Source organism: Erithacus rubecula (genome assembly GCF_903797595.1).
Source record: "Erithacus rubecula genome assembly, chromosome: 22".
Taxonomy (NCBI): Eukaryota; Metazoa; Chordata; class Aves; order Passeriformes; family Muscicapidae; genus Erithacus; species Erithacus rubecula.
The window spans coordinates 5,862,864-5,890,335 of NC_136674.1; the positions used below are offsets into that span (position 1 = coordinate 5,862,864).

Below are 27,472 nucleotides of genomic sequence, written 5' to 3' on the forward strand. Positions count from 1 at the left end.
TTATTTTATATAGACAGAGCAAGCAGCTTGCTGGGGATACATGGGGATCACAGCCCACTCCATGCTCCACCAAACTTTGGTTTGCAGCTCCCTTTGATGGCATGGTTTCCTTGTAGTCATCAATAATTGCTATTTTTTGTTGTCATAGTTCTGCCAGGTAAGCAGTGCTGGTCCCTGGGATCTCTAGACAGAGACGTGAGTCTCCAGACAATTTGTCAAGTCTCACAGACTTATCTGCTCTTGGTAGATAAGGAATTGGCAGAAGTCAGGCAGTCTGGTCTTAGGGATAGGCTGCAATTGATCACACAAAGGCAGGAAACCTGATTTTGCAGAATCTGTTGGGCTGTGTGAAAACCTTGTTTTGCAAGCTGTCAGTAGATACAACTTATTTAGAAACATAATATTCACAACAGGGGGATTTAATACAAAATTATTTAATAATATATTTTCCTTTCTTCAGTGTCATGCTTCATTTCAGACCTAAGTACCCCAGTTTATACAAACCCCAATACTTTTATGATTAACATGAATCTTTTATCAATTATCACAATCCCAAACACAGAATGCTGCAAAGCCAGGGAGTGTTTTCTGTCCTGTTTTATTTGGTGATGCCAAAGAACAGAATTTGGAGTGCTATAAGAGAGAGGATGGCACTGAGTTTAGGTTTCATATGACAGCATTGAGGCTTTAAAATTACCAGCTGTGCCCAGAGGTTTGGTTGTAGGATTAGAAGGCAGCAAATGGGAAGGGTGGACTTGTCAACAATCCAGCCAGCGAGTCTGTGAGAGGCCATGGTCATATCTGTGGGTAGGTGGGAAGGCACTTACAGGGCACAGGGACTTCTCAAACAGGGAAATTCTGCTGTCACCTCTGCAGGCTGGAAGTGGGCACTGACAGACTCTAAATTTACTATTCCAGACCATGGATAACAAACCTTTAGAGAGATAACCCTACTGACTGCCCCACAGCTGGAGTTACAATCCCCTTTGCTTGCAAAAGAGTCAAGCTGTGTCTAATGGGCCAGATCCTGCAGGACTTACATTCCCCAAACTGCCACCTCCTCCAATACAGGTGAGTTCCTCAGGAGACTTCAAATCTTGACCTAAAATGACATTGAGCTAATAAAGGAAAGTTTTTCCATTACATTAGGGTCTTTTTTCACACAGTGCTCAAGTAACTTTCTCCTCAGAAAGGAAGTGGCTTTCCCCATGGGATGTTCTCTGTCAGTAATTTGGTTCAGTGACATCTGTGACTGGGCACCCATAGATTTGGTTCTCCCAGGCTGAGAGCTGTTCCACAAAGCCCCGGTTTGGTCTCATGTTCATTTTGCATTTCAGAAGGTATTTCCAAGCTCTCTGTAAACAGAAGGAAAATAAAGAAGTGTTAGGAATTGAACAGAAAGTGACTAACAGGCATTTTCACAAAGCAGCAACACTTCAGTCAACAGAGCTTTGTGTTTGCTGTGCTGGACAGCAGGAACCTGCAGAGAGGAGTTTGGTACCAAAGTGAGGACAGGTTGGATCCAGATGTGAACCTGAGAGAAACCTGTCCCTTTCATGCTCTGCTCCCCTGGAGCTCAGGCTGCTTTCACTACTTAGTGTTATTCTACTCTATGGAGTAATGCAATCCTGGATTTTCTACCCTAAAATGCTGCTCCTTCCACAGATGATGAGCAAAGCAGTGAAGTACCAGCTGTTAAGGTTATAAAGCCATGAAGGTTATCTCATTTTTGGATTGGTGTGACCTGATGTGGCACAGCAGTTACGACCTCGTAGTTATCCCACTGTATTAATTACAGCCATCTTAATTATTTGTTAGCTCCAAATAATCACCCAGAAACTCTGACACACACAGGGCAGATCCACCAGCATTATTCCAGCTCCATCCCTGGGTTTTCCTGTCAGTGCTCATCTTCCTGCTTGTAAAGGAGCTTGCCCCCTGCACTTGGAATGTTGCTTAATTGAATGAGACCAAAGGTCAGCAGATAGTGCTCCATTGGTTTGTTTTTCTAATCTTGCTGATTCTGCAGGCTCTGAGGCTAATATTCCAATATTTACTCATCTGGGTCCACAGTGTGGCTGTCTCTGGTTCCCCTGGACTCAATAGATCTACTCACACATTGTTTACTAATAGAATCAGGAGCTGCACATCCCAACTCCTTGCTTTTGCCTTTTTGGAAGCTTTCAAAGATCTTTGTTTGGATTGGCTGGAGGATCACACAGGAGTCTGTTGCACTGCTTTTGTCTGCAAGGAACAAACTTGTCTGCCAGGGTAATCCCTCAGGAAAGCTTTGCCCAGCCAACAGTGGGCAAGCACTGCCTTTGTCAGTATTTTCTTCCTTTTTTTATTTTTTTTTTCTGGCATTTAGTGAAATGCTGAGACCAACCTGTTGATGCCAACTGAGAGGAATGGCAAGGCTCAGGCTTTGACTTTTGTACTGCCATTGGAAGCACATTCTGTGATTCAGTGAGGCTTTTATGAGCCTGCAGGAGCAATCACAGCCCTGTTAGTGCAGGGATTGAACCCTGTCTGAGCCCTGCTGGCACCCTCAGCCTCTAATTACCCACTGGCACACAGCCATGGAAAGAGCTTTCCTCTTACATTGGACATGCTTGCACAAAATCAATCACCTTATCAGATACAAACCCAGCTTCAGTGAAGTTTGGATCAATCTCTTCAAGCTCCTGAGCTTTCCAAACAAAGGTGAGGTTTTTAAGGAGAGGATGGTCAGTTGCCATGGGAACTCTCCTGCTCCATGCTAGGAGGCACCAGGAGATGCTGCCTGTGTGTTGTATGCAAAGGGAGAAAGGCCAGGCACCAGGGGAGAGGCCACCAGGCTCTTGTACAGCCATCCTTCATCAATTCCTTTCATTATTCAGAGCTATGGAACAGCCTGTACTGGCAATCTGACCTGCACATCTGGGCAAGTATTATCCCATTCCAGATTTCTATACAGGAGTGTCTATGGGAGGGGATTGCTTCTGGAGGAATAAAAAAGGATTGGGGAACAATGGGTCTGAACTTCTCTAACACCATGGAATTAAGAGATAGGATTAACTGCAGTAGCTTCCACTCTTTTTCCTCAAAGAAGAAAAATATCATGTTTTGTATCCACAGCTTTGCTTTTCTAGCCCTTTAGTTAAGTAGGGAAAACAAAAATATCACAAGTTCTAGCATAAGGACTCACATATCCAAAATCACACCTAAGCCACCTCCTTAATGGTCTAAAGAAGCAATCTCAAATCATATAATCAGTTCCCTTATCAGGTGGATATTGTGCATGAAATCACATGGAATGTCTTATTACTACAGTGATGGGGGTTTAGGAAGAGAAATGAAGCGCAGAGTTTCTGCAGGGGCTGTGACAGTGACATACCTGCAGGGAAAAGTGGCAGGAGTGCATCAGATAGGCCATGGTGACTGTGCTGCTCCTGCTTATCCCCAGGCTGGAGAACACCAGCACTGCTCCCACCTCCAGCTGAGTATCTGAGTCAAGAAATGCCAATCACAAATTAGTGAGCTGGGAAATGGAGCTTCCCGTGGCAAAGTCAAGCACTAATTTGCTGACAGCTGACAGGGGGGCTGCAGCCTGAGAGACAGGAGCCCTCAGGAACCCTGACAGCAGCAGATGGGCACTGCCAGCTCCCATTTCTGTATTTGCCTTTTTTAAAAATCCACAGTTCAAACATGGCCTTGAAAAGCAGCACCAATGACAATGACCAGTCAATGCCTCATTACACATCAGTGTCACCTTCACACCAGGGATCTGAGGAGAAGTGGCCTTTCATGACCTATCAGCCCTGGTCAGCATCACAAACTCTCCCCAGATAGGTCTGAAGGTATTTAAATCTTATTTTGCCTGGAAGGTTGCATATTTAATTCATAACTTTTTAACTCTTTCTCTCCCTCTCTAGGCAGAATGATATTTTAAAAAATATTAGCAACTGAACTCCAGAATTCATAGAGCTAAGCTTTTTCTTTTAGTGCTGTCATGTGTTTGTTCTTTTTTTTTTTTTCCCTCAGTACTAATCCAGCATTTTAAAACTCATTTCTATTGTGAGATACTAGTTCTGTTCTAAGATCTGGGTAGAACTGGCCCCACTCCAACATACACATGGCATGAGGACATGCACACTCCACTTGGAGAGTGTGGAGAGCTTTAGTCTCGTGCTCTGGTTTGAGTAATCTGCTCTCCACTGCCAAATAAACAGTTCCACTATCAGGTAAACAGTGGAACACTTCCACAAGTGCAGCTAATAGACTCTTGTAGTCTGGTTTGGGAACAGCCACAAACCATGAGTGATATCAGAAGGAAACTTCTGAAATACTACTGGAAAAGAACATGAGGCACAATGAAAGGCAAGTAAGTGAATGTCAACATTCAGGTGCACCAAACAATGAAATTCAGTTCAGGACTACAAAATTATATCCTCCAATGTTGTTTCTTTGTGTGCAGTTATCATGTCTGATTTTGTACATGGATTAAGATCTGTGGGTACAGGGTGGTCTTTTGCCTCTGGCTCTATGCAGCACAGCTCAGCAGGACTTTGGTCTGTGGCAGTTGTTATTTGATAAGCACAATAAAAGATAATGACATGGTTGGACAGCACCAGGATGGAGCTGCAGGAGCTGTGTCTGCTGTGCAGCTGCAGGCACTGAGCTGCAGAGTGTGTTTTTTGTTGCCCTATCTGATGTAATCATCTGAAGGCAGGTTCATGCTGTCCAACCTGAAAGTCTTCCAGAACCCTACAATGGGTCTGCACTGCAAATCACAAAGATTATCAAATCCTCCTGCTGAGTTCTCTGATGTGGGTCACACTGTGGTTCAGATAAAGCTCTGGTGGCTGAAGATTTGGGCTGATGAGAGTCCAAAGGGTGTTGCAAAGGAGTAGGAGGGGATCCTATGGAACCCTGGTGCAAAGGCTTTTCAGATTGGGTGGAGAGCTCCCTGTTATCAGAGTGAGGTATCCTTCAAAATGAGCAGGGACATCAAGAATAAGATGCCCTGTAAAATCTCCTCTCTGTCCAGCACACTGGTTAGTGAGGCAGCTCTGGTATCCATCAGGGTGTGGGCTTGCTTACCCTCCTGCCTGGGCTTCCTGTCACTCCCATCTAATGTCCTACAGTGAGCAAGGGCTCAGGAATTCCAGAGCAGGATCCACTCACCTATGAAATGAGAAATGGTGGGGAAGGAAGAAAAAAGATCTGCTTCGAGTGAATCTGGAACAGATATATGAAGGGATTCACCTTCTTCTGCAAACCTGGAAAAAGAGCACACAGACCACATGGAACAGAGAAGCAGCCTTGGCAAGATGTGTTTGTTGGGGGAGAGGTGATCATTTTCTTTGTGTGAGTTTTTCATCATCATCATCATCATTAACATAATAAGGGATTGGCTATGGTGAGATACAGAGATGTTTGTAACACAGAACCAGTTTAATCACTGATTTTCCATTTCAATGGTATCAGCATTGATGCCTTAACCTACAGATAGATAACTCACAGAGAGAGAAATGAAAAGAGGTGAACTGAAAGCAGGTGTGCTTTCACAGAGTGTGTGTTGCCTGTTTTGTGGAGCCCCCCCAGCTCCCTTCATGTGTTTTGTTGGGTTTTTTTCCACAGACTCAGAGAACTCACAGGGCAAAACACTGGTGAAGAATTTCAAAAATGTGGAAGCACATCATGCAGAGGATATGGGAATATTACCCACAGTGCAGAGACACTCCTCTGGAGCCAAAGGCATGAGAATGTCTGCTAGTGCACACATCCTGGGCTAGGCAACTGGATTTGTTACTTTGGGTCATCACCTTGAGAAATGCCACTGGGATTTTCACTGTGTGAAACTGCATTTCCAGCAAGACCTGCAGACTGAGCTGACTGCTCATGGACAGAATGGGTAAGGAAGGGAGACCAAAAAAGTGCCATATTGGTGATTCAGCTTTTACACTGATGTGTTGGTAATGTTTTGCTCTGAAAGCTATTTAGAGATACAGGTTTTTCCTGAAGAGTGGTGATATGTGATAGATTTGAAATGCCAAGGACTTCCCAGTCCTCCTCTTACCCAATTCACCCATGGCATGGTCAAGGGCAGGACTGTGTTGCTGTTGTGCTAACTCTGGAGCAGAAATTAGAAAACTGAGCATGAAATGGCACTGGAATCTGCACAGAGGTTTCCTTGGAAGGCCACAGGCACTGAGTTCTCTGCCAACAAACTCTGTGTCACCTCATTTTTTCACATCACAGAGACTGGTGAGGGTAAGCCTTGAACAGTTTAACTTACAGTGTTACAGGCTCTTCAGAGACGTTGACCAGTGCTTTGATCTTCAGATCTTTCTGAATTTGTTTGTCACTGGCCTGCTTGAAATTGCCCATATATAGCTTTTCAGGCAATATTTCTACAGGGTATGGCTGGAAGTTGTCTAGTTCCTGCCAGAAAGAAATCACAGGCTCAGGTTAGAGAGTGTCTTTGCTCCCATTAGCTCAATAAGTTCTTAAACTGAAGTCATGTGAAGAGTTGAACAGGCACTTAGTCAGCAGCCCATGACATATTTTAGTGTAATGATTCATTCAATCACCTGGATTTGCTGTATATTGAAGTCTTTGCTAGTTTTTACTGACAATAATTAACAGCCTCCCTGTTGTGGTGGTATTCCTTGAAGCAAACCCCAGCCAAACAGGAGGTGGAATACATTCTTTCCATTATCAGGAGGAGCTGCAGCATGACAGATCCTTTTGATGTTCTCCCTGGTTACTGTTTGCAAGGCTAAATGAAATCATCTGCCACCTGCAGAGCTGCAGGTGCCCTGGAGGGGCACAGCACAAATCTGCAGCTGCATCCGGTGGAGGCTGAGAAGGAAAACACACAAGCAGTCAACAGTGCCTGGACATCCCTAAGGGGTGCATGGACACCTGGATACTGCTCTGGGAGCACAAAGCAGCAGGCTAACAAAGCTTAAACTGAGAGGCAAGGAGGTGCCTGTGTCCAGCTGAGCCTGAGGGGGAAGCTCAGCAGTGAATTGCCCTTCGCAGAGCAGCACAAAGGGAATCGATTTTCTCTCCTGGGCTGTAGCACCCACAGGTTAGCACCGTGTCATGGGCTATTTCCTGGGAACCAGAAGGGAACAAAATACACCTTGGAATGAAATGCTCTGCTGTCTAGCACCTTCTTAACCTGCCCTGCCTGTCCTAAATGTGCAATAAAGGTATTTGTTCCTCACAAGTTAAACAGATAGATGTTTACAGGTGAAACCAAGCCATCAGGGCACCAGTGTTTGAGTGGCTTGCTGTTTTCTTCCTGGGCCTATTGAAACCACATACTATCACTTGTTTTGTGACCCTCTCCAATGAAAAGACACGGGTCACAGTGCTAGGTAGGAACAGTACTTCTGTTTGAAAACATTTGCTGTGTACTATGCCAGATAACCACGTGTGAGAGAGCAGCCTGCTTCTTGTCATCATCTGCTACTGTTTGTTCAGTTATCTGTACTCTCCATAGGCCAGTTTCAGGGTTATCAGGGGAACATTCCCAGCTTGTTTCCATGAACTTCCTTTCATGCAATAGAAGAGGGAAAAGTGTGGCTGTAAAAGAATCAGTGGTGAGACTCAGAGCAAGCACAGTAACTCAAACTACATTTAACTCCATTGTCTGAAATTACTGTGATACCACGTTGGCAACACCATCTAACCAGAATTTACCAGCCATCATCAGTTGAATATGAATTGGAAATATAAATATGAATTGGAGACTAATTGGAAATCAGTCTCATCTCACCTGAGGCATCCACACTGTCTTATAGCTCTTCAGGAAATGGTAACAAGCTGAAAAAACGCTTGTACCCTCCCTTCAGGACGAGCACGGGGTGGTAGGAGAAGTGCTGCAAGTTTCTGGCATGGAGAAGAGCACCTCCTTCCTCAGCATCTAAAGAGACCAAAGAGCTGTTTGCAGATTCTGTGTCCCCATCTGCTTCCCTGACATCCACAGCAAACCCCTTTTCATTCCATCCAATGCTCTGCAGAAAACTTTGTTAAAAGCTTGGTCTATTCTTTACTTGTTGCTGCAGGTCAGTTACAGGGGGTGCTGCTTTTCCCCTCTCATCCTGATCTTTATTCTTCTCCTGGTTTCTTTTCTAGATTTCTTTTCCTCTCCCTGTTTTTCTTTGGGAAATTCTTGTAATAACTTCCCATAATGAAACTTCCCAGGGAAGTTTTATTAATTTAAATTTAATAATCTTAGTTTTATGGAGGGCCTTTTCATTAGTCTGCTTTAGGCAAACAGGGAAAAAAAGGAAGTGTCTTAAATAAATTTTTCACAAATGTTTAAAACACTCTCCTCAATGAAGTAGATTATGTGAGATGGCTACTCCTCCTCCTCCTCCCAAGGAATCCATCCTGCTTCCCTCTTGCTATGTCAGCTTTAGAAATAGATCAGCACAATAGAAACCCAGTTCTGATTCTCCAGAGCATTTAGGAACCTGCTTGCTTTATTCATTCCCCTTACACCTCCACTTTTTTTTTTTTTTTTTTTTTTTTTTTTTTTTTTTTTTTTTTTTTTTTTTAGTGATGTAAATCTTTGCTAAAACTCCTGTAGCCTTTGTAAGGCTCAAACAAACAGAAGTGGTTCTGTTCACAGCAGAACTCCTTGCCAAAGGATGTGTGAAAACCAAACAAGTCCATGGTTCAAGGAAGACTGAACAATGCCATGGAAAACTTTCCAGCACTTTAGATTTCTTGGTGAACTTCATCAAACTACCACCCCCATTAAAGGTAAATGTTTTTAAATATCATGAAGTGAAGGCCTTTTGTGACCCTCAAAGAAGGAAGTACTCACCCTGGGAAGATGTGGAACCTGAGCTGCTGATTTCAGTCCCTGAAGCAGCACCATTCCCTGAAAGGCAATCATTGGACAAGCCATATCTCAGGGAAATGTGGCAAAAAAACTCCCCATTCCTCACATGCAACAAGGAGCTTCAGAGGATCATCCACAGATGGGAAACCAGGGCTGCCAGGATGCTTTGAAATAAAACCTTGATGTTTGAAGCCTGAGAACATACACAATACAGTGAAAGAAACAGATACAGAGCACAATTTTTCACATAAAACTAGGAACATTTACATCTCTTCCAACAAGCTCATAAATTAAATGAAGAATGGGAAGAATCTCTGTCCAGCAGTGAGGTCTGGACTGACATGGGTCACACATACCTGTTTCTTTCTCCTTCTCCTGACAGTCAGTCAAGCCAGTGTCGTGGTCATACACCACACAGAACCTGACACAGCCCAGCTCCTCGGTATTTGGGATCAGGTACTCCCCTCCAGGACTCTACCAAGATGACAGAGGAATTCCATCAGGAGCACAGCTTCACTCTTCTCTGGTGGCATCAACACTCCTGACACCTTGCAAGCTACAGCTCTCTAGCTAGGTGTTGGGTTTGTACGTGTGGGTGGACACGGCACTGACAGCCCCGGTTAGGAGTCAGCAATGATGCAAATCACGCTGATTGCTCCACCAGCAGCAGCGGCGCAGATGCCAGCGCTGTCCTTGTGAGGCACGGCTGCACTGTGTGAGCTCTTGTGCAATGTTTTTCCTGATGTTCAGCTCCTCTGTGCCAATCCTTCGGGCTGCTGGAGCCACCTCTGCTTTGTGACAGAATACATCCCCCCAGTGGCTGCCGCGGGGCATGGCCGAGGCAGGGCAGGGGCTGGGACATTTCCCCTGGGTTTCACACCACTTCTGGCTTCCTGCTAATTGCTAAATCCAGGGGTGGTTCACACAAAAAGCAATCCCCTCACCAGTTCAATCCTTTGGGCTGTAACAATGTGGTTGTCACAGAATTCAGGCTGAGAACGGGCATCTGAAAAAAAAAAACCAAGCAAGACAGAGCAATTGGCTTTTAAAGGTGGAATCCTCTTTGTATTTTGGCAGTGGGAATTCAGGCACCACTCAGAGAACGAGATTTGGAGATGTGGCACTTGGGGATGTGGTTTAGGGGTGGTTATAATGTTGCAGTGTCGGCTGTCTAACCTTGATGATTCTGTGATTTGCTGGTTTTTTTTAGAAACGTTCTGGTGTGACTATAACAAACTCCAGGGTTGATGTTGATGAATCTGTGTGCAACACCAAGTGATAACCAGCAGTGTTAGTCCTGACTCAAGTGTGCTCCTGCAGCATTCCCAGCATCAATCCTGTGCTCTGCCTTGTGCCTGCTCTGACCTGCCCAGCAGCTCTCTGCTGTTCCAGAGCTGGGGAGAGGGGCAAAGGAAAGACCCCAACCCCACTCCCAAACTGGCTAACTCCCTCACCAAGCATTTAATGACATTGCAACATCAGTCACCCTTCTGGGGGTATTGGCACTATGTAAAATGGAAGTGGATATCAGGAATATTTGTGTAATGGTTGAGAAATCTAGCCCAGTTCTAAAACCACTGGGAGCAGCAGGGGAGAGTGTGTATCCATGACACTGATGAGAGCAGGAAGAGCTGAGCATGAGGAAAACCAAAGCAGCTCCAGGTCATGGCACCTGAAATGGGATGGGAGGAAGGCCCCAGAAATGATAAGTGGTGTGTGTGCTTTTCCTCACAAGCCCCATTGGCTCAGGATATTTGCCTGGGCTGAGCACAGTGCCTGGCTGCAGGCAGGGACAGGGACAGCAAGCAGGGACAGGAAAGGGCAGGGAGGAGCAGGAACTGGGGCAGGCAGGGACAGGCAGGGACAGGCTGGAGAAGAAGCAACACATGGGGAAGAAGCAGCCAGGACAAAGACTGCTAGGGGCAGGGAGGGGCATGACAGGGATGGGCAGAGGCAGGGGCAGCAACAGCTGCAGGGACAGAAGCAGGGGAGGTGGCAGGCAGGGGAGGAACAGGGACAGGGGCAGGGACAGGGACAGGGACAGGGACAGGGACAGGGACAGGGACAGAGGCAGGGACAGAGGCAGGGACAGGCAGGGACAGGGACAGGGACAGGGACAGGGACAGGGGCAGGGACAGGGACAGGCAGGGACAGAGGCAGGGACAGGGACAGGGACAGGGACAGGGACAGGGACAGGGGCAGGGACAGGGACAGGGACAGGGACAGGGGCAGGGACAGGCAGGGACAGGGACAGGGACAGGGACAGGGACAGGGACAGGGACGGGGACGGGGACGGGGACGGGGACAGGGGCAGAGGCAGGGGCAGCAACATCTGTAGGGACAGAAGCAGGGGAGGTGGCAGGCAGGGGAGAAACAGGGACAGGGGCAGGGACAGGGACGGGGACGGGGACGGGGACAGGGACAGGGGCAGGGGCAGGGACAGGGGCAGGGGCAGGGACAGGGACGGGGACGGGGACGGGGACAGGGACAGGGACAGGGGCAGGGGCAGGGACAGGGGCAGGGGCAGGGACAGGCCTGTGCCGCGGCCTCACCCAGCAGGCACAGGTAGTTGTGCTCCGTCAGCCGCGATCTCCACCGGTACTGGTTGATGATGTTGTAGAGGTGTTGGGGCTCGCAGAACATCACCCCCGCCATCCCCCATGCGCCCGGCTGTCGCCGGCTGTCGCCGACTATCGCGACACCACGAACCCCCTGCCCGCCCGGCCGCAGGCAGCGACGCCCGCCGGTCTCCAAGGTTACCTCAGGCGGGATCTCGCGAGACTGCCGCCCGCGGCGGGAAGCGAGAGAGGGAAGTCTCGCGAGAGCGGCGGGCGGGGCCGCTCAGGCGCCGTGCGGGCCGTGGAGGTCGTTGGAGTCACCGGTGCCGCCGCCGCTCGCGCCCCGCCGTGCCCGCCATGCTGTCCCGCCTCAGCACCGCCAGCGCCGCCGCCACCGCCCTGCGCCGCGGCATCGCCACCTCCGCACAGGTACACCGCCCGCGCACCGGCACCGCGGCTCGGCGGGAAACCCCGCGTTCCTCCTCCGCTCGGGGGGAAAGCCGGGGGGATCCCCGGCGCTGCTCGGTGCGGGAGCTGTGGAGGCGCTGCCCGCTGAAGGGCGGGGATGCAGGACTGGTTGTTCTCCATTCTGGGCCTGCACGGCCGGGGTTGGACATAGTTCCGGCTGCAGGCCCTGGATGAGGCACTGCGAGGCCAGGAAGCAGCCCCGGTGCTCCGTGGCTGTGGAGCCCCGAGTGTCCTCGGGGAGGGACTGAGGGCTCGGGGGGAGCCGGGCCGCTCCCCGGTGAGGCGCTGCGGGCTCGGGGGGAACCCGGGCCGCTCCCCGGTGAGGCGCTGCGGGCTCGGGGGGAGCCGGGCCGCTCCCCGGTGAGGCGCTGCGGGCTCGGGGGGAGCCGGGCCGCTCCCCGGTGAGGCGCTGCGGGCTCGGGGGGAGCCGGGCCGCTCCCCGGTGAGGCGCTGCGGGCTCGGGGGCAGCCGGGCCCTCCCCGGTGAGGCGCTGCGGGCTCGGGGGGAGCCGGGCCGCTCCCCGGTGAGGCGCTGCGGGGCTCGGGGGGAGCCCGGGCCGCTCCCCGGTGAGGCGCTGCGGGGCTCGGGGGGAGCCGGGCCCTCCCCGGTGAGGCGCTGCGGGGCTCGGGGGGAGCCGGGCCGCTCCCCGGTGAGGCGCTGCGGGCTCGGGGGGAGCCGGGCCGCTCCCCGGTGAGGCGCTGCGGGCTCGGGGGCAGCCGGGCCCTCCCCGGTGAGGCGCTGCGGGCTCGGGGGCAGCTGGGCCCTCCCCGGTGAGGCGCTGCGGGCTCGGGGGGAGCCCAGCTCTGAGAGGGGCTGGGAGCGTGTGCCGTTGCCTCGGAGGGGAGAGGGCTCGGGGGGTCTCGGTGCTGGTTGTGCCCAGCCCAGCAGCTCCCGCCCAGCTCCAGGAGGATGCGAGTGTGATAATCCTGTATGAACTTCCTTTCTCTGATATGCGCACAGGGCCATGGGTTTGCTGCTTCCTCTCTCTAGTGCAGAAATGCCCCTGCTTTCCGAATGTGCTAACAACTAAAGCTGGTGGTTGGGGTTTAGCAGTAATCCTTCATGTGTCAAAATCCACTGTGCTGGCTCCAAACCACTGCACGTATAGAAACTGACCTCTATCCAGTATTAATTGTCCCGGTGAGATGTAAGAGAGTGATTATTGCAGCTATAAAGATGTGCTGTAAAAGGAGAGCCGTGTCTAAGTCTTTTAATGGGAGCTGTATTTATTAGCAGCGAGGTTTTGACCCCAGTGGCAGCTCAGTCACAAATGGGGCTCATGCCAGACTTTGCTTCCTCTTAAGGAGTTTTATGCAAAATTGTATTTGTTACAGTAGCAAGAAAACTGCGCTGAGGTCAGTCTGGTTCAGTTCTTGGGTAGATTATTTCCCATCATAGCACAGTAATTAAGCTGTTCATGAAGAGACGTGGAGCTATTAAGGCTTTTATCTGGTGAGATTATGATAAATAATGGCTTTCTCAGCAGTAATTCCTTGTTATATCCCCACAGTAGTTTTCCATCACTTTGGCAATGTTGCACTTTAAGGTTATTCTGGCCCCTGGAAGGAGCTTTTCTTTTGTGGAACACCACTTTGCAAACAGGCATTTGTGAGAGAAATTACACCCTCTCAGTCAGTACCTGAGTGGGGATAAAATTGGTTTACAGAGCAACCAAGCAGAGTTGGTTCTCAACCACATGATCAAAGCTGGAAATTGTAGTCACTTAATGTTCCCAGTCCTCAATCTTGAGGCATCTGCAGGTGCTATTTTGTATTTTTTTCAGGTGTGAATATTTTCTTCACATATATGCAGTGGTTATTACATTTTTTGCAGTCCATTAAATGTATTGATTTACCAAAATGATTTTTTTTTTTTTTATACTGACATCATAAACCAGAAAACCCCAAACCAGATTTGCCCTAAATCAGCCCTGGGCCTGCAGTGTGGCAGGTGTTAGTCTCAGGCTGGCATTTCCATTGGGAGAGGGGTGATCCTTTGGGTTCCTTTGCCCTAGTCTTGCTTCCCTTTTGAGCTTTAGATCACAGGCAACCATTTCCTCCTGAAAGGAAGGACCTGAAGGATCTCTGGGAGGATGCTGTGAGGTCATTTTCTGTAGGCTTAGTTTGCATAGCGCTTGTAAAAAATTGAGAAACAGAACTAAAAGTAAAGAAAGAGTGGCGAAATCCCCAAGGTCACTGCTTGGGGGAGGGGGAGTAACTACCAGAACAGCTCTTACAACGTGTTTGCTGTCTCTCTTGCACAGAACAATGCCAAGGTGGCAGTGCTGGGGGCCTCGGGGGGCATTGGGCAGCCCCTGTCGCTGCTGCTGAAGAACAGCCCCCTGGTGAGCAAACTGAGCCTCTACGACATCGCTCACACCCCGGGCGTGGCAGCCGACCTCAGCCACATCGAGACCAGAGCCACTGTCAAAGGTACAGAGCAATGCTCTGAGCTCCACAGGGATCCTCCCACAGGGCTGCCTCTGACCCTCAAGAGAGGAGATGGGGGAGATCTTCACCCACTGATCCTGAAGCAATTTAAACAGCTTTTTCCTCAAGCAGTGAATTATTAATTAAGGTTTAGCTGATTAGATTGATGTGTATGGAGATAGTGTTGAAGGGGAATTTGTGACATCTGGCAGGAAACATTCAGTGAAATTATCTCAGAGTGTTGAGTTTTAAAGTTTGACTAGAAATAAGTTTAATACTCTCTGGGTGTCCACGTGAATTCTATGTGCTTCTTTTCTCTTAGATTCTGATGAAATCAAAACTTAATCTGCTCATCTTTCTTTTATCTGGAGATCACCAAAAGGTGACATTTTACATGAATGTGCCAGTCTGCAGTTCTTTGAGGGCACTGACTCTAGTGCTGAGGCTTTTGGAGAGTAAATACACATAGCAGGAGGAACTGGGAGTTTGGAAAACAGGTGAATGTGACATTCTCACCACTCTCATTCTGTAAGTTTTGAAACAAAGATAAAACATCAAATGAGGTCCATCCATAAATGTTTCTTTGCTTTTCAGCATTAAGTCTAAATTGAAGGTTAAATTAAAAAAAAAAAAAGGACTTGGATGCCTCTAGGCATGATTTTATACTTCAAAGTATCAGCTATTTAATAACTGTCTAGAATATAATGCCTGAATACCTTCCCTTTTAGGCTTCATGGGACCTGAGCAGTTGGCAGAATGTCTGAAGGGCTGTGATGTTGTTGTTATTCCAGCGGGAGTCCCGAGGAAACCGGGTAAGTTCTCTTTGTTGGAAAGCCCCAGGGTTGCTTTGAAGTGGATCTCTGCAGTTCTGCTGCTCAAACAGCTGTGTTTGTTAGGGTGTAAGTGCTCTGTTAATGCCCCTGCTCAGAGCTCCTTGTGCTATCAGGCAGCTCATTCAGCCTCTCTTACACTTTCCCTTGTGAAATGGGCTAAATTGATTTCTGGAGTTCCTACTCAGGGCTGAGCTGCAAAGACTTTTCATGCAAGTGATCCTAAATCTCCCTTAGTGTTTCTTGTCCCAGAGCAGTGCTCAAGGAATAAAACCTGGTTCTTTGTTTCATTTCTCAGCAGAACAGGAATAATCCATTTTGTTTTGCATAAATTATACAGCAACTTCTTGGGGCATCTCCAACTAAATGCTGTTAAGCCTTCCTAGAATGTTTCTGGCCTGCTCCATTTCTACTCTATTTTCCTATTAGGACCATAGTACCTAGCTCTTCCTAAATCTTCATTTTTCATGGTTAAAGCAGTTGCTGCAGTAGAAATGGGGGGTTGCACACAACCAGCAATATTTTGCATGCAGCAATTGGCATTTAAACTGTAGTTGTGGAAGTGACTTAAAAGAGGGGGGAGAATTCATCTTGGGAGCAGTTGTGCTGCTCTGAGCATTGCTGGTGTGGGTTGTGTGGTCACAGAGTGCTTCAGGCAGCCTCAGTGAAGTGGGTTCTGACAATGGGCAGTTGGGCTGGTTGCTCCTGGGAAGGGCTGGTCTCTTTATTAGTAAGAGGAGTTATCTTTGGAGCCAGTTCATTACTGCAACTGGGTAATTTGTTCTTGATCTGTGGAACCAGAAGCTGACGTGTGTCTGTCCAGAGCAGAATATTGGATTTTGGTTGGATTTCCTGCCCATGATGGTAACTGTGGGTAAATTAAAGTCCTGCCCTGGCTGTGTTTTAGGTATGACCCGAGATGACCTGTTCAACACCAATGCCAGCATTGTTGCCTCTTTGACATCTGCCTGTGCCAAGCACTGTCCAGAAGCCATGATCTGTATTATTTCTAACCCAGTAAGTGTTTTCTGGAGACATTGAAATGTAAAGGAAAAGAAAAACCAAAATCCAGGCTGGGAATACCAGAGTAATCCAAATTCCTATTAATTTTGACCAGTATCTTTAAGGTCTGCAGTGTATTTGCAGAAAAGCAAAAACTCCTGGTTCTACTAACCCATTTTTCTTGGCTATATTTAATTCAGAGAAAACTTGGATGTAAAAGTGCTTAATATCTCCAAGTCTGTGTGACTGGTTATAATGGAAGCTGGTGTATTATCTGGGATAAAAGCCTCAGCTCACTAAGGGAGGAGCCTTTGTAATGGGAATAAACAAATTTATTGTCTTAATGGTTATTTAAAATTAATGATTTTTTATTCCAGCCTGACTGTAAATTGCTCTTCAATTTAGGCATTAAAGTAATTGGCTACAGTTGATTCCAAATTGGAAGTATAGTTCAGATTGTTAATTGGCTTGTTAAGTTCATGCATTGGCTTCATTATTAAACTGCTTTTAATCAGTGCTTGCCTCTTCTTGCTTGTAGGTAAATTCAACCATCCCAATAGCTTCAGAAGTCTTCAAGAAGCATGGTGTGTATAATCCCAACAAAATCTTTGGTGTCACAACCCTGGACATCGTCAGAGCAAATACTTTTGTGGCTGAACTGAAGGCAGGTCATGGTTAATGTGCAGGGGGAGGGATACTGCCTGCTTTGATCATCAGATCTATAAAGAAGTGCTTCCAAAATCTCTGCAGGGAGCCAAAGGAGCTCAGATTTCTGTGCAGCTAGAGGCAAAGGCAGTGATTCCCTGCCTCCCTTATTTAGAGGAGCCTGAAGATAAGGTTCCTTGCAAAATGTGGTTCAAGAGACTTTGACCTTTCCTTTCATAGCTGTGAGCTATGTGTTGGCCTTAATTCCCTTGGCATTCCCAGCCCTTGCATGTAACCAGAGGAGAGGGCTTTGTGGGTGTTTGCAAGTTGGGGTGTGTTTGCAAGTCAAACTCTGGTGTATGTCACAGGATACTCTGCAAAGTATCAGGAGCTGTAACAGTTTGCTGCTCTTCATAGCCCTGGTGGTGTTTATGTTGTGCTGCTCTTTATCCAGGCCTGCAGTAATAATAGCCTGTAACTGTATGAAGTGATCAGAATAACCCAGAGTTCCACTCTGTAGATGTGGCTTTGTTCCTGGAGTGCAGCTGCCTCTGGAACTCCTGCCCTGTGTATCCAGGGCAGAGAGTGAAGTGTGGTGGTTTTTTCTTGCTTTTCCTGCCCGTGTGCTTCAGAAGCTGGAAAGTTTCATGTTTCCTTTAGGGCTTGGATCCAGCTCGAGTAACTGTTCCAGTTATTGGTGGCCATGCTGGGAAGACCATCATCCCTCTGATCTCTCAGGTGAGTCAGGGTGGCAGCTGTGTGTGGCAGCACACTTGTCAGCATGTTAGGGTTGATATAAAGTGTCTTGGTGATGGTAGGTAATGTGCTAGGGTAGAGCACAGAGAGTCTTCCCTGCTCTCATGGCTGCTTTCCTTCTGGGATGGGGTGCAGGATAAGGTGGAAGGCAACAATCTAAATCTGAGCCCCTCTGGGCAGTATAAACAGTTCCAGTTTTCCTCTAAAGGAGTTTGGGATAAGAGCTGAGGGGTACTATGGGTTTTTAGGTCACCTGTCACTGTTTGTGACAGGTATCTCATACATGGCTTCAGGAGAAAAATTGAATTGATTTTGCCATGATGGGCTGGAAACCCCACTTAATTCTCCAGCAGTGAAAGGCACAGCTCAGGCTGTGCAGTGAGGCTCTTCAGCCATCACTGGTAGTCTGGCCCTTCAGCCAGGCTGAAATGTAGTGCTAAAGCAGGTGCAGTCTCATGGGGAGATGCTGGGATGTGGCCAAGGAGCAATCTGTAACAAAGGGAGAAAAGCTGTGCTCTAAGTGGGGGATAAAATATCCTTTAGAGAAGGATTTTCTTGGGAATAAGAGCAAGGGCTTTGGAGCAGCTGCATGCTGAGAGGTGCTTTAGTTAAACAGTCCATTGGGACAGACACAACTGTGCTTAAGCTACTGGTAGAGCTGTATCTGAAGGTTCAGTGAATTCCTGAATACTGCTGGGAAACTGGATCTTTCATAAGACTCCACTTCCATAATGCCACGATGACCCAAATATTTACAAGATGACTTTCTGAAATTCCTAATGCTTGGAAGGTGTCTGTAGTGCACAGGACTACACAGTAGTAGGAGCCATGGCAAGCCCTGGTTTAGCTGTGGAGCTGTGGTTTGTCCCTGAGGAGGTTTGGCATGGCTGGGTTCCTGTTCAGGCCATGCAGTAACCCCAGCCCTGAAGGCTTTTGCAGTTGGTCAGTGTCACACCAGCTGTGAGCTGGGGAAAGCCATTTTGCCCAGTTGAGAACTGTTGGTAACAACTGCAGAAAGTGGTACCAAAAGTATTGTGTGCTTATGTTGAATCTGGAGGGATTCTGGTATTCAATAGTAACTCATGTTTTTCCCCATCCAGTGCACACCAAAAGTGGAGTTTCCTCAGGATCAGCTGGAGAAGCTTACAGCAAGAATTCAAGAAGCTGGGACTGAAGTTGTCCAAGCTAAAGCAGGAGCAGGTGGGTTCTTGAGTAAAGCTTTCAAGTAATTCTTGTTGACTGTAGGGCTGCAGTCCTCTGCAGTTTAATCTTATTTACAGGGTGTGGTTGTCAGTCTCACTGCTCTGCTGTGTCAGCTGCTACCTGGGCTGTGCTAGTAGAAACAGCTCAGTATGTAAGACTAAGTATTAAGTGATCCCACACCACTTATGGATTTAAAAGAATGTTATCTGTCAAATTAAGCTGTTTATTTTATAAATCTGGTCAATTAGAGACAAACAGGTGGCCAAAAGCTGCTGCTTTATCTGACTGGCCATGAGCTTGAAGTCAGTGACACTGCATTATCCTTGTTTTGTAAACACACCTGTATGGAAACCTTTGGTGCTAAAGGAAGTATCAAATTTCAACATGATCTATTCTGAAAGTGGTTTAACTCTTCCAGGATCTGCCACCTTGTCCATGGCCTACGCTGGTGCTCGGTTTGTGTTCTCCCTGCTGGAGGCCATGAGTGGAAAGCAGGGGGTTGTTGAATGTGCCTTTGTTCGGTCAGACGTGACAGAGGTCCCATACTTCTCTACACCTCTGCAGCTGGGGGTATGTACTCTACATCATGAGCCTTACAAACAGCAGCTACTGTGTCCTGTGGGCTTTACTCAGTGCTTTCAGTTCAGATGAGTGCCTGCTGTTGCTGGAGTTAACAGCTGAGTGTGCCTTTAAGAGTCTGCAGTATTTGGGTATGGTACTTAGGCACAAAGTCAGCTTGACAAGGATGCTGCTGCTTTTATTTGCTCTTAGACTGCAGGTCAGTGAGTTACCAGAGATTCAGACCTGGTTTAAGAGGTCACATTTGCCTCAAGTCAGGCCTGTTTACTCTGGGCTTTCATATGATTAACCTGAGTCAGCAATCCTGTCTCCTCAGCTTGATCTGCTACAAGCAAATCCTCAGAAACTGAGGCACATGGGGAGCTGCAGCATGGATTAGGATTAATAGCTTGCTTTCAGGACCTCTGCTGAACTCTGAAAGACATGTTCCTTTTGTCACCCATACCCTGAGGGAGTGGAGGAAAACAGTGATGCTGCAGCCATGTCTGGCTGCTGGGATGCAGAGGGTGGTGTTTGCTGTCTTAGGGGCAGGCTGGTGAGGGGATGGAAGCAGAAAGATATTAAGAGGGAATGTAGACATCTTGAAAACCTGAGAATGCCACTCTGAGGCAGTTTGAGATGGCAAGCAAAAGACATAGACCAGAGAGATCCTCTTGCCAGATGGTGGGTGTGGAGTTAGGAGGGATCAGTTGGTGTCAGTCTCCTTCTGAAGGAGCTGCTGGGTTGGCTTCTGGTTTCACACATGTGAACAGTGAATGAGAAGTTTGCGAGGACTGTAGAAGTTGCCACAGATAGTGAGAGACTTTGAGGCTTTCTAGGAGGCACAGGGTTGGCAGACTAGAGATGACAGAGGTGCCAGGCTGAGCCTCTGTCTCAGCTGGATAATACTTGGAGCTGTTAAGCTATTCTTTAGGTCATTCAATGAATGCTTAATCCTTAAATCCTCTTTCCCTTAGAAAAAAGGAATGGAGAAGAACCTAGGCCTTGGCAAGCTCTCCCCCTTTGAAGAGAAGATGGTTGCTGCAGCCATGGCTGAGCTGAAGGCTTCTATTAAGAAAGGAGAGGAATTTGCAAAGAACTTCAAGTGAAGACTTGACCATGGGGAGGAATTAACTTCCTTAATTTATTAAGGCATCATGTCACTTTACGACTTCTGATTCAAAGCTCATGCTTTGATTGAAGTCTGTCTGTATTAGCTTGATGCTTGTTGCCAGTGCAGTCTAATCATCAATAAAACGGCCTCATTTTTTCAGTGTACCTTGTGGAGTTGTCCTGATGTGCTTGTCCTTTGTAAGGTGGAGGCTGTAGGTGTCTGAGAGGGGCTTGGTTTCAGCAGGGAGGAAATAGCCTTGGAAAGGGGGTGAACTGATCACTCCCAGCTCTGCTGCTGCCTGGGTTTGGGCTCCTCATTCAGCACAGCCACTGGGAACCAGGTGTGACCAGATCAAAATGGGTGTAGGGGCTGCACAAGGTATGACTGAGTGAAATTATCCAAAAGATGCTTTTTTGGGAGGTGGCATTACCTCTTACCTTGTTTTACCTTAATCTCTTATGTAATTTGATTTTAAAGGAGTTAGTGAAAGAGCACAGCGTTTGAAACGTCAGTCCTGCACTAAGACAATAATTAAACTGCTGAAAGCAACTTCTTTCTAGTTAGGAACAAAAGCCTTGATTTAACATCTCCATAAATTTCTCTTACATTCCTCCTCTTGTGAATATAAAAATAAATGTCTGTGAGAAGATGATGACGAGTTCTGTTGCTGACTTCTTTGAAGGTAAGCTTTAATGAAGGAAGTTATTAATTCACTCTTCCTCCGTGCTGCTTACGCTGTTGCTTTGAATTGCTCTCATCTGTGTAGGATGAATTCTAAGCTGAACAGACTTTTTTGTGATGAGTGAAAGAAAAGCCAAAGCCTAGCACCTCTGGAGGAACTGAGGTGAATGTTGATTTGAGCCAGAGAACATGGGGTAGTTGCTTACAAGAAAGATACCTAAAAGTCATTTGGGCACTGCCTTTTGTCTTCCTCCCACGTGTATTTTTTTCTGAGCTCCCCTAACTGGGTTTTATTTTTTTTTTAATTTTAATTAGTTTATCATTCTGAACCAGATCACACAGTTGTGGCTATTGTAGGTGCATGGAGAATAAAGTGCCTGGTTCTTTCCCTGCCCTCTGGAAGATGTGGGCAAGGAGGACAGCAAGCACAGTCCTTGTCACTCCTCTGCAGAAATTCACCGTGTTAAAAGCTTGGTTTCTTTACAGGAATAGTAATGAAATAGAAGCGTTGGCAGTCATTACTCAGCAGGCTTGGAACAAAGTAATTATTAGGTGGTATTAATAGAATTAAAGATTGTGTTGGAGGGGGGCAAGGGAGGATGTTGGAACTGGAGGACACTGAGGAGGAGTGACAGGCCAGACCTGGTAAACGTGGCAGAGACTGTTCCAAACAATAAATGGAGAAGCATGTGGCAGACTGCTCTAACTGGGTGTAGGGGTCTTGCAGTCCTGTCAGCAATTTCAAACCTGAAATAAGCAGCACAGAGTGTTGAAAATGGTGTATGTGCACCTGCAGAGGTGTGTGTCCAGCCTGGATGCCCAGGTGGTCCAGGGGCACTGCTCCATGAGGCTGCAGGGAGAGCCTTGCCTTGCAGCCAGCAGGACAGGAACACACATTTCTTTCAGTCCTGCTATTTTTAATATAGCAGATAGAGCAGATTTCTGAGCACTGGAGACTCAAGAACTTGAGGTTCATTGTGTGGCTTAGGTCATTCAATCTTTTCATGTGTCAGCAGTCCAAACCCAGCAAATTGGGGGAATTGCATGGACAAGCAGAAAGCTTTGCTTGTACCTGCAGGGACTCAGTGGCAAGTGGAGCTGAGGTGGAAGAGGATTATGTCTCAGCACCTGCTGACTTGTAAGTTCTCTCTGGTCTCCTTCAAATCTGAATGTTAACAAGGTCCCCACACTTTGGGTTTTGGGGTTGTTTTTCTCTCCAGTCCCATGCTGCATTTTTGGAGTTGCAGCTGTTCCCTGTGCTGGAAATCTGCTGCCTTTTGGGAAAGGAGATGAGACACCCTTCTTGTGGCTTTCTGCAATGAAAGTCAGAGGCCAGAAGGACACTGGCTGAAAGTGAGAAATGGACTTGTGTCAGTGTTCCCTGCTTGGTCACTGTTCTGTCCCTGTGGCTGAGCAGTGCTGTGGTGGGTAACAATCCCTCTGGAGATGGTTTGTAAAGGTGTGGGACCTCCCACCCCTTCTCTCTGAGCAGATTCCCTGGAGGAGGAAGGGATCAGGTGCATATCCCTCCTTGGGAGGAGCAGGACTCAGCTGGTACCCAGATAAGCCAGCACTCTGTTCTGGAAATTGTTTCCTGGTGCTGTGGCTCTGAGACACAAGACCTTCACCCTCTCTCTGCAATGGGGCTGCCCTGCTGAGTCACAGCACTCCCTCCAGTGCTGGCAGCCTTTGTGTTAGCCTCCTGTGGAGAGGAGTGAGCAGGTCTGGAGGAGGTGAGAAACCTGCCCTGTGCAGATCTTTTGGGTTTCTTCCCTTTTAGTGAGCAGACTTTTGTCTTGATGCTCTCTAAGCACCTCTTGCCTTGCAGCATCATTTCTGCACATGGAGCTGCCACCTCCTCAGGCAGCCCAGTCCCACACCAGAGCACAGATGTCAAGATACAGAGGAGATGTGTGTGGAGAGTAATAAATAAAGATTCTCCAGATGGCCATATGTCAGGTCACTCGAGCCCACCTGCTGCTCCTGTGCTGCTGCAGCAGCATGTTAAATACAGGAGAGGATAGCACAAGGAGAAAAGCCAATGCTGAATGGTGTAACTGATCCTGCTCATTGCTGTCCTGAGGGGCTTCAAGTGGGATGACCACAGCAGCAGGCTGGCAGACTTGTGTTGGTTATTCCTGGGAAATCTGTTTTCCCTTCCTGGCTCTGTGTAAAGGCTTTGGTGTGAGGGTACAGACCTCTTACCCTGGGGGGCTCTGGGTGCTGAGAACTGGCACCACTTTCCTTGGGGTAAGGCTGGTTACAGCTGCAGCAGGCGTGGCTGTGCCTGAGGACAATCCATGGCATTTCGGTGATATTTAGGAGAAGCAGAAGAAACAACAAGAGTGCAGCCTCTGCCTTGCCAAAGCTGGCTGCCTTCCCAGCTCCAGCAAAAGAGCAAAACTGGAGAGGCTGGAGCTACCTCAGAAAGGTGTTGGGTGACTATTGCCCTCTCTCAGGAGCCCACCTCCAAAATTCACAATCTCCAGTGATTTCTCCCCACAAAATCTGCCAGGACAAAGAGACACTGCTGCCCTTTCCTTCCACTGGGCAGCCCAGCCTGTGCACCACAAACCCTGGGGTACCCTGTGCTCAGCCTCCCATTGCTGGGGCTGGCAGCACATCCTCTGGCCAGGACTGGGGAAAGGAGAGGTGGAAATACACCCTGAGGTTGGTTGGGTGCAGCTGGGGGTGCAGGCAGATCTCCCCCACAGCCAGCTCAGCTTCCCCCTTTTCCTCATAGGGCAAGGCTGAAGGGTTTTATGCATCACAAACCATCTGAGCTGTGGATTTGGCTTTGCACAGGCCTCTGCCCCTCCCCTGGCTCTCTGTCTGGCCACAGGCAGTGTGAAATCACCACCTTTGCATTCCCTGCTCTTGATTTGCTGAAATGCCCGAGAGCTCCCACTTCCCTCCCGGGTGCCTCAAAGCAGAGCTGGAGAGCTGTGCTGAGGCAGGAGGGTTTGTTTGCATTTGCAGGGAAACCTGTTAATAAAGGAGACCAAAGGGACTGCTCTTTTCCTGGCTGCAGGAACAGATGGCTGGATAACACAGTGCAATTAATATGCAGGGAGTCCTGCCGGGGCAGGGATTTGATTGCCTGTTAGGAGAGGTTAGCACACTCAAGCTGAGCTCTGCCACCACACTGCCCATCCCTGGCACCTGCTGCCTGCAGGGACTCTGTGGGGACACTAGGACAGATTGGATGGGGTCACAGATGAGACTGTGGGCACTGGATATAGGGGAAGATGCAGCTGGGAACTCTGGGACAGTGGCAGGTCTCTGCTTGTCCCATGCTGGGCGATGCTCTGGGAAGGTTTGCCCTTTGGGTTTGTAAAAGCAAAGGATGGCACTGGTGATGAATGACAGCCCAGAGGTATTTCCAGGCTGGAAGGGCAACACTGGATTGTTCTTTCCTCCTGGACTTGTTACCTCTGGGTGAGGAGGTACCAAGGAAAGCAGCAGGCAGGAGCTCCTGGGTGAGCCGAGGGTGGTGGGCACAGGAGAGGTGGGCATCCCCTTGCTGCAATACAGTGTGGGTACAGAACATTTCCCAAGGCTTCAATAAATCCACAGGAAAAAAAAAAAAACAAACCCTGCCAAGGGCTTGGAGGGTTAGGGAGCCCTGAGAAAGCAGGAAACCCAGCAAACCCACCCCAGCACTGAGCTGGGCCACGTGGCCACACGGTCAAGCCCAAATCGATGGGAGCCTCCAGCAGCTGGGCCAGATCGAACAGCCCAAGGTCACCCTGGGCACGTGTGGGGCTGTCCCCATCCCTGTCCCCATCCCTGTCCCCATCCTATCCTGGGCTGTCACGGCATCACGGTGCCCCCAGCCCCTTCCCCTTCGTGCTTTTACTTTTCCTCCTCATTTTCTGTTCCTTTCCTCCCCTGCCTGTCTCGTGGAGGGTGTCGAGCACCATGAAAGCCGCGCCAGGCTTTGATCAGGGGCTGCCGCCTGCGCCGTGCCAGCAGCGCCCTCCCGCACGGCACCGCCGCTGCCGGCCGCCCTTTCTTCTGCGGCAGGAGGAGATGTCGAACCTCAGCACAAATCCTTGCAATTAGGCCTGTTCTGCTGCCTGCCTCGTTTGATCTCCTTTAATTATTTATCGCCTTTTCTTTCTCCTCTTTCCTAAATCCTCCGTTTCTTTCAAGTGATGATTTTCCTGCTCTCCCCCCAGCCGTGGATGGCTCTGCCTGTTTGCCTGCAATTACCGACCTTTCTGCTCCTTCCATCTCTCTCCTTTTGTTCTCCACCAGATCACCCCTTCTCGCTGCTCTCATGGCTTCACCCTGCCTGCCTGGCAATTTTTTCTTCCTGCTTTTCTTGAATTTTTCCCACCTGGATGCGTATTGCATTTCTCCATCCAGTTCCAGGTGTGGTTCTGGCTGTGTTTGCTGCCTGTGCCAGCTCTGGCTGGAATCCTGCACCCTGGGCTGGGCTATACCCCATCTCCCACTGCTGTTCTCCTGGTCAAACCCTGGTGTGGTCCTGCAACCCTGGCTCCTGTCCTTGCCATGCCAGGGTCTCCCTGTGCAGCTTTTTCATCCCTCATCTCCTTTGTTTCCCAGGACCTGATGCATTATTCAGTGCTGCAGAGCTGCGGGGTGTTGGGAAGATAATGGTGCTGCAAAGGGCATGGGCTCACCCTGGTGATGCTGGATTTTCCTGTCATGGGCTGATTTGCCCCTCCAGCATTAAACCAGGAATAGTCCTGACCTGTTCCTCCTAGGAGTTGACATCTGCTGTCAGCCCTGGGGGGGACAAAGGTGGGAGGTAGCAGTGGCCCTGGCAGTGCTTCAGGAGCTGCACCCCTCAAATCCATCCCCATTCCTCCACTGGAGTTTAATAGAGGCAGAGATCCAACACATGGCCCCTTGTTTATGTAGTCCTTACATGGATAATGGATGCAGGTTTTGCTCAGCAGATGTAGCAAACCATTCCAAAATGTTGTTTAATCCTTGTGTAAAGAGGATGCTCATGCCCTCCAACCCTGTTTGCATCTGGGCAAACAGCTGGATCTGTCCCCATGGCTTGCTGCTACCTCAGCCCTGTGCACAGGGGCAGGGAGGATGGTGAGGGATGGAGTGATTTCGGGCTGGTGTTGCTGGCAGCACTTCAGTTCCTGGGTTTCCTGGGTCTGTCCTCCCTCAGGAAATAGCATCACTCAGCTGCCACCAATTTTGGAGACATCCCCACCAGGACAGGCCTCTCCAGCCTTGGCTGCTCCCAGGAAAGCTCCCCTTAGACCCTATCTTGGGCTTCCCATCCCTGTCTCTGCAGCAAATTCCTCCCCAAATCCTGCTCTGAGGCAGAATCCCCCATGGAGTGACAGCCAGGTGCTTTTGTTGGGTTCTGCTTGGGAGCCTGCAGCCAAATTCAGTAGGGGGCTGTGGTCACAGGGGATGCAGAGCCCAGGCAGTGCAGGGGAAGCTGAGCCAGGGCTGGGAGCAGGTGTCCCCAGCCTGGTGTGTTTGGTTTCCCTGGCACTGGGGTGAATTCAGAGCATTTTGGGAAGGTAAACCCTGGCCATGACCACATAAGGCAGCTTTGAGATGATTTAGGGGAGGGTTGGGAGCTTTCCCCCTTCTCTGGTTTTACCATTTCCTGTCCACTGAGGAGGGTGAGTGCTTGACATCACTGAAGGAAATTAAAATTAATTATGAGCTCATTAACACCGACTCATTATCTGAGCTGCAGCACCAGGGAATGTCCCCGTTGGGGACCTGACACCTCCTGCATCACCACAACCCCCCCCCAGCCATCCCAAAACCCCCACACCTGTGGGGATGGGGGTGTTCCAGGTGCTCCCACCAGTGCTGGGAACTGAGCTGGTACTGGGAGACCTCTGGGAAGGATGGGGGGCTCCATGGAAGGACGAAGGGGGCCTATGTAAGGACAGGGTGCTCTGTGTAAGGATGAAGGGGGTGTTTTAGGGGGTGATCTGTGGAAGGATGGGGTGCTCCATGGAAGGATGAAGGGGAGCTCTGTGTAAGCATGAACAGGGGCTCAATGGAAGGATGGAGGCGTCTGTGAAAGGATGAAGGGGTGCTGTATGTAAGGATGAAGGGGATGTTGAAGGGGGTGTCTATGGAAGGACGGGGTGCTCAGTGGATGGATGAAGGGGGGGTTTATTGAAGGAAGGGGTGCTCTGTATAAGGCTGTAGAGGGGTCTATGTAAGGACAGGGTGCTCTGTAAGGATGAAGGGGGCTCTGTATAAGGATGAAAGGGGGTCTATGTGAAGACGGGCACTCCTTGGAAGGACAGGCACTCAGTGGAAGACGGGGGGGGGCTCTTATGGAAAGATGGAGGGGTGCTCCATGGAAGCACGGGGGGTTCTGTGTCAGGATGAAGGAGGGGTCTATGGAAGCACGGGGGGCT

At 49.0% G+C, this 27,472-nt stretch overlaps 2 protein-coding genes across 2 annotated transcripts; one reads left to right on the forward strand and one right to left on the reverse strand.

The window, feature by feature from the left end:
• Positions 1-564: 564 nt before the first annotated feature.
• STYXL1 (serine/threonine/tyrosine interacting like 1) lies at positions 565-11,526 on the reverse strand. The gene is given in 10 exon segments (XM_079325244.1): positions 565-1,355; positions 3,377-3,486; positions 5,167-5,261; positions 6,281-6,426; positions 7,772-7,825; positions 7,827-7,918; positions 8,828-8,884; positions 9,202-9,319; positions 9,790-9,851; positions 11,398-11,526. Coding segments are annotated over 10 exon segments (969 nt in total). The 5' UTR covers positions 11,501-11,526; the 3' UTR covers positions 565-1,223.
• MDH2 (malate dehydrogenase 2) lies at positions 11,506-20,572 on the forward strand (the record flags this gene model as incomplete). Its single annotated transcript, XM_079325242.1, has 9 exons — positions 11,506-11,832; positions 14,135-14,303; positions 15,029-15,112; positions 16,038-16,147; positions 16,671-16,796; positions 17,438-17,515; positions 18,634-18,733; positions 19,155-19,306; positions 20,272-20,572. 9 exons carry the CDS (start codon positions 11,506-11,508, stop codon positions 20,401-20,403), a joined length of 1,278 nt encoding a protein of 425 aa, XP_079181368.1. The 3' UTR covers positions 20,404-20,572.
• Between the last annotated feature and the right edge of the window lie 6,900 nt (positions 20,573-27,472).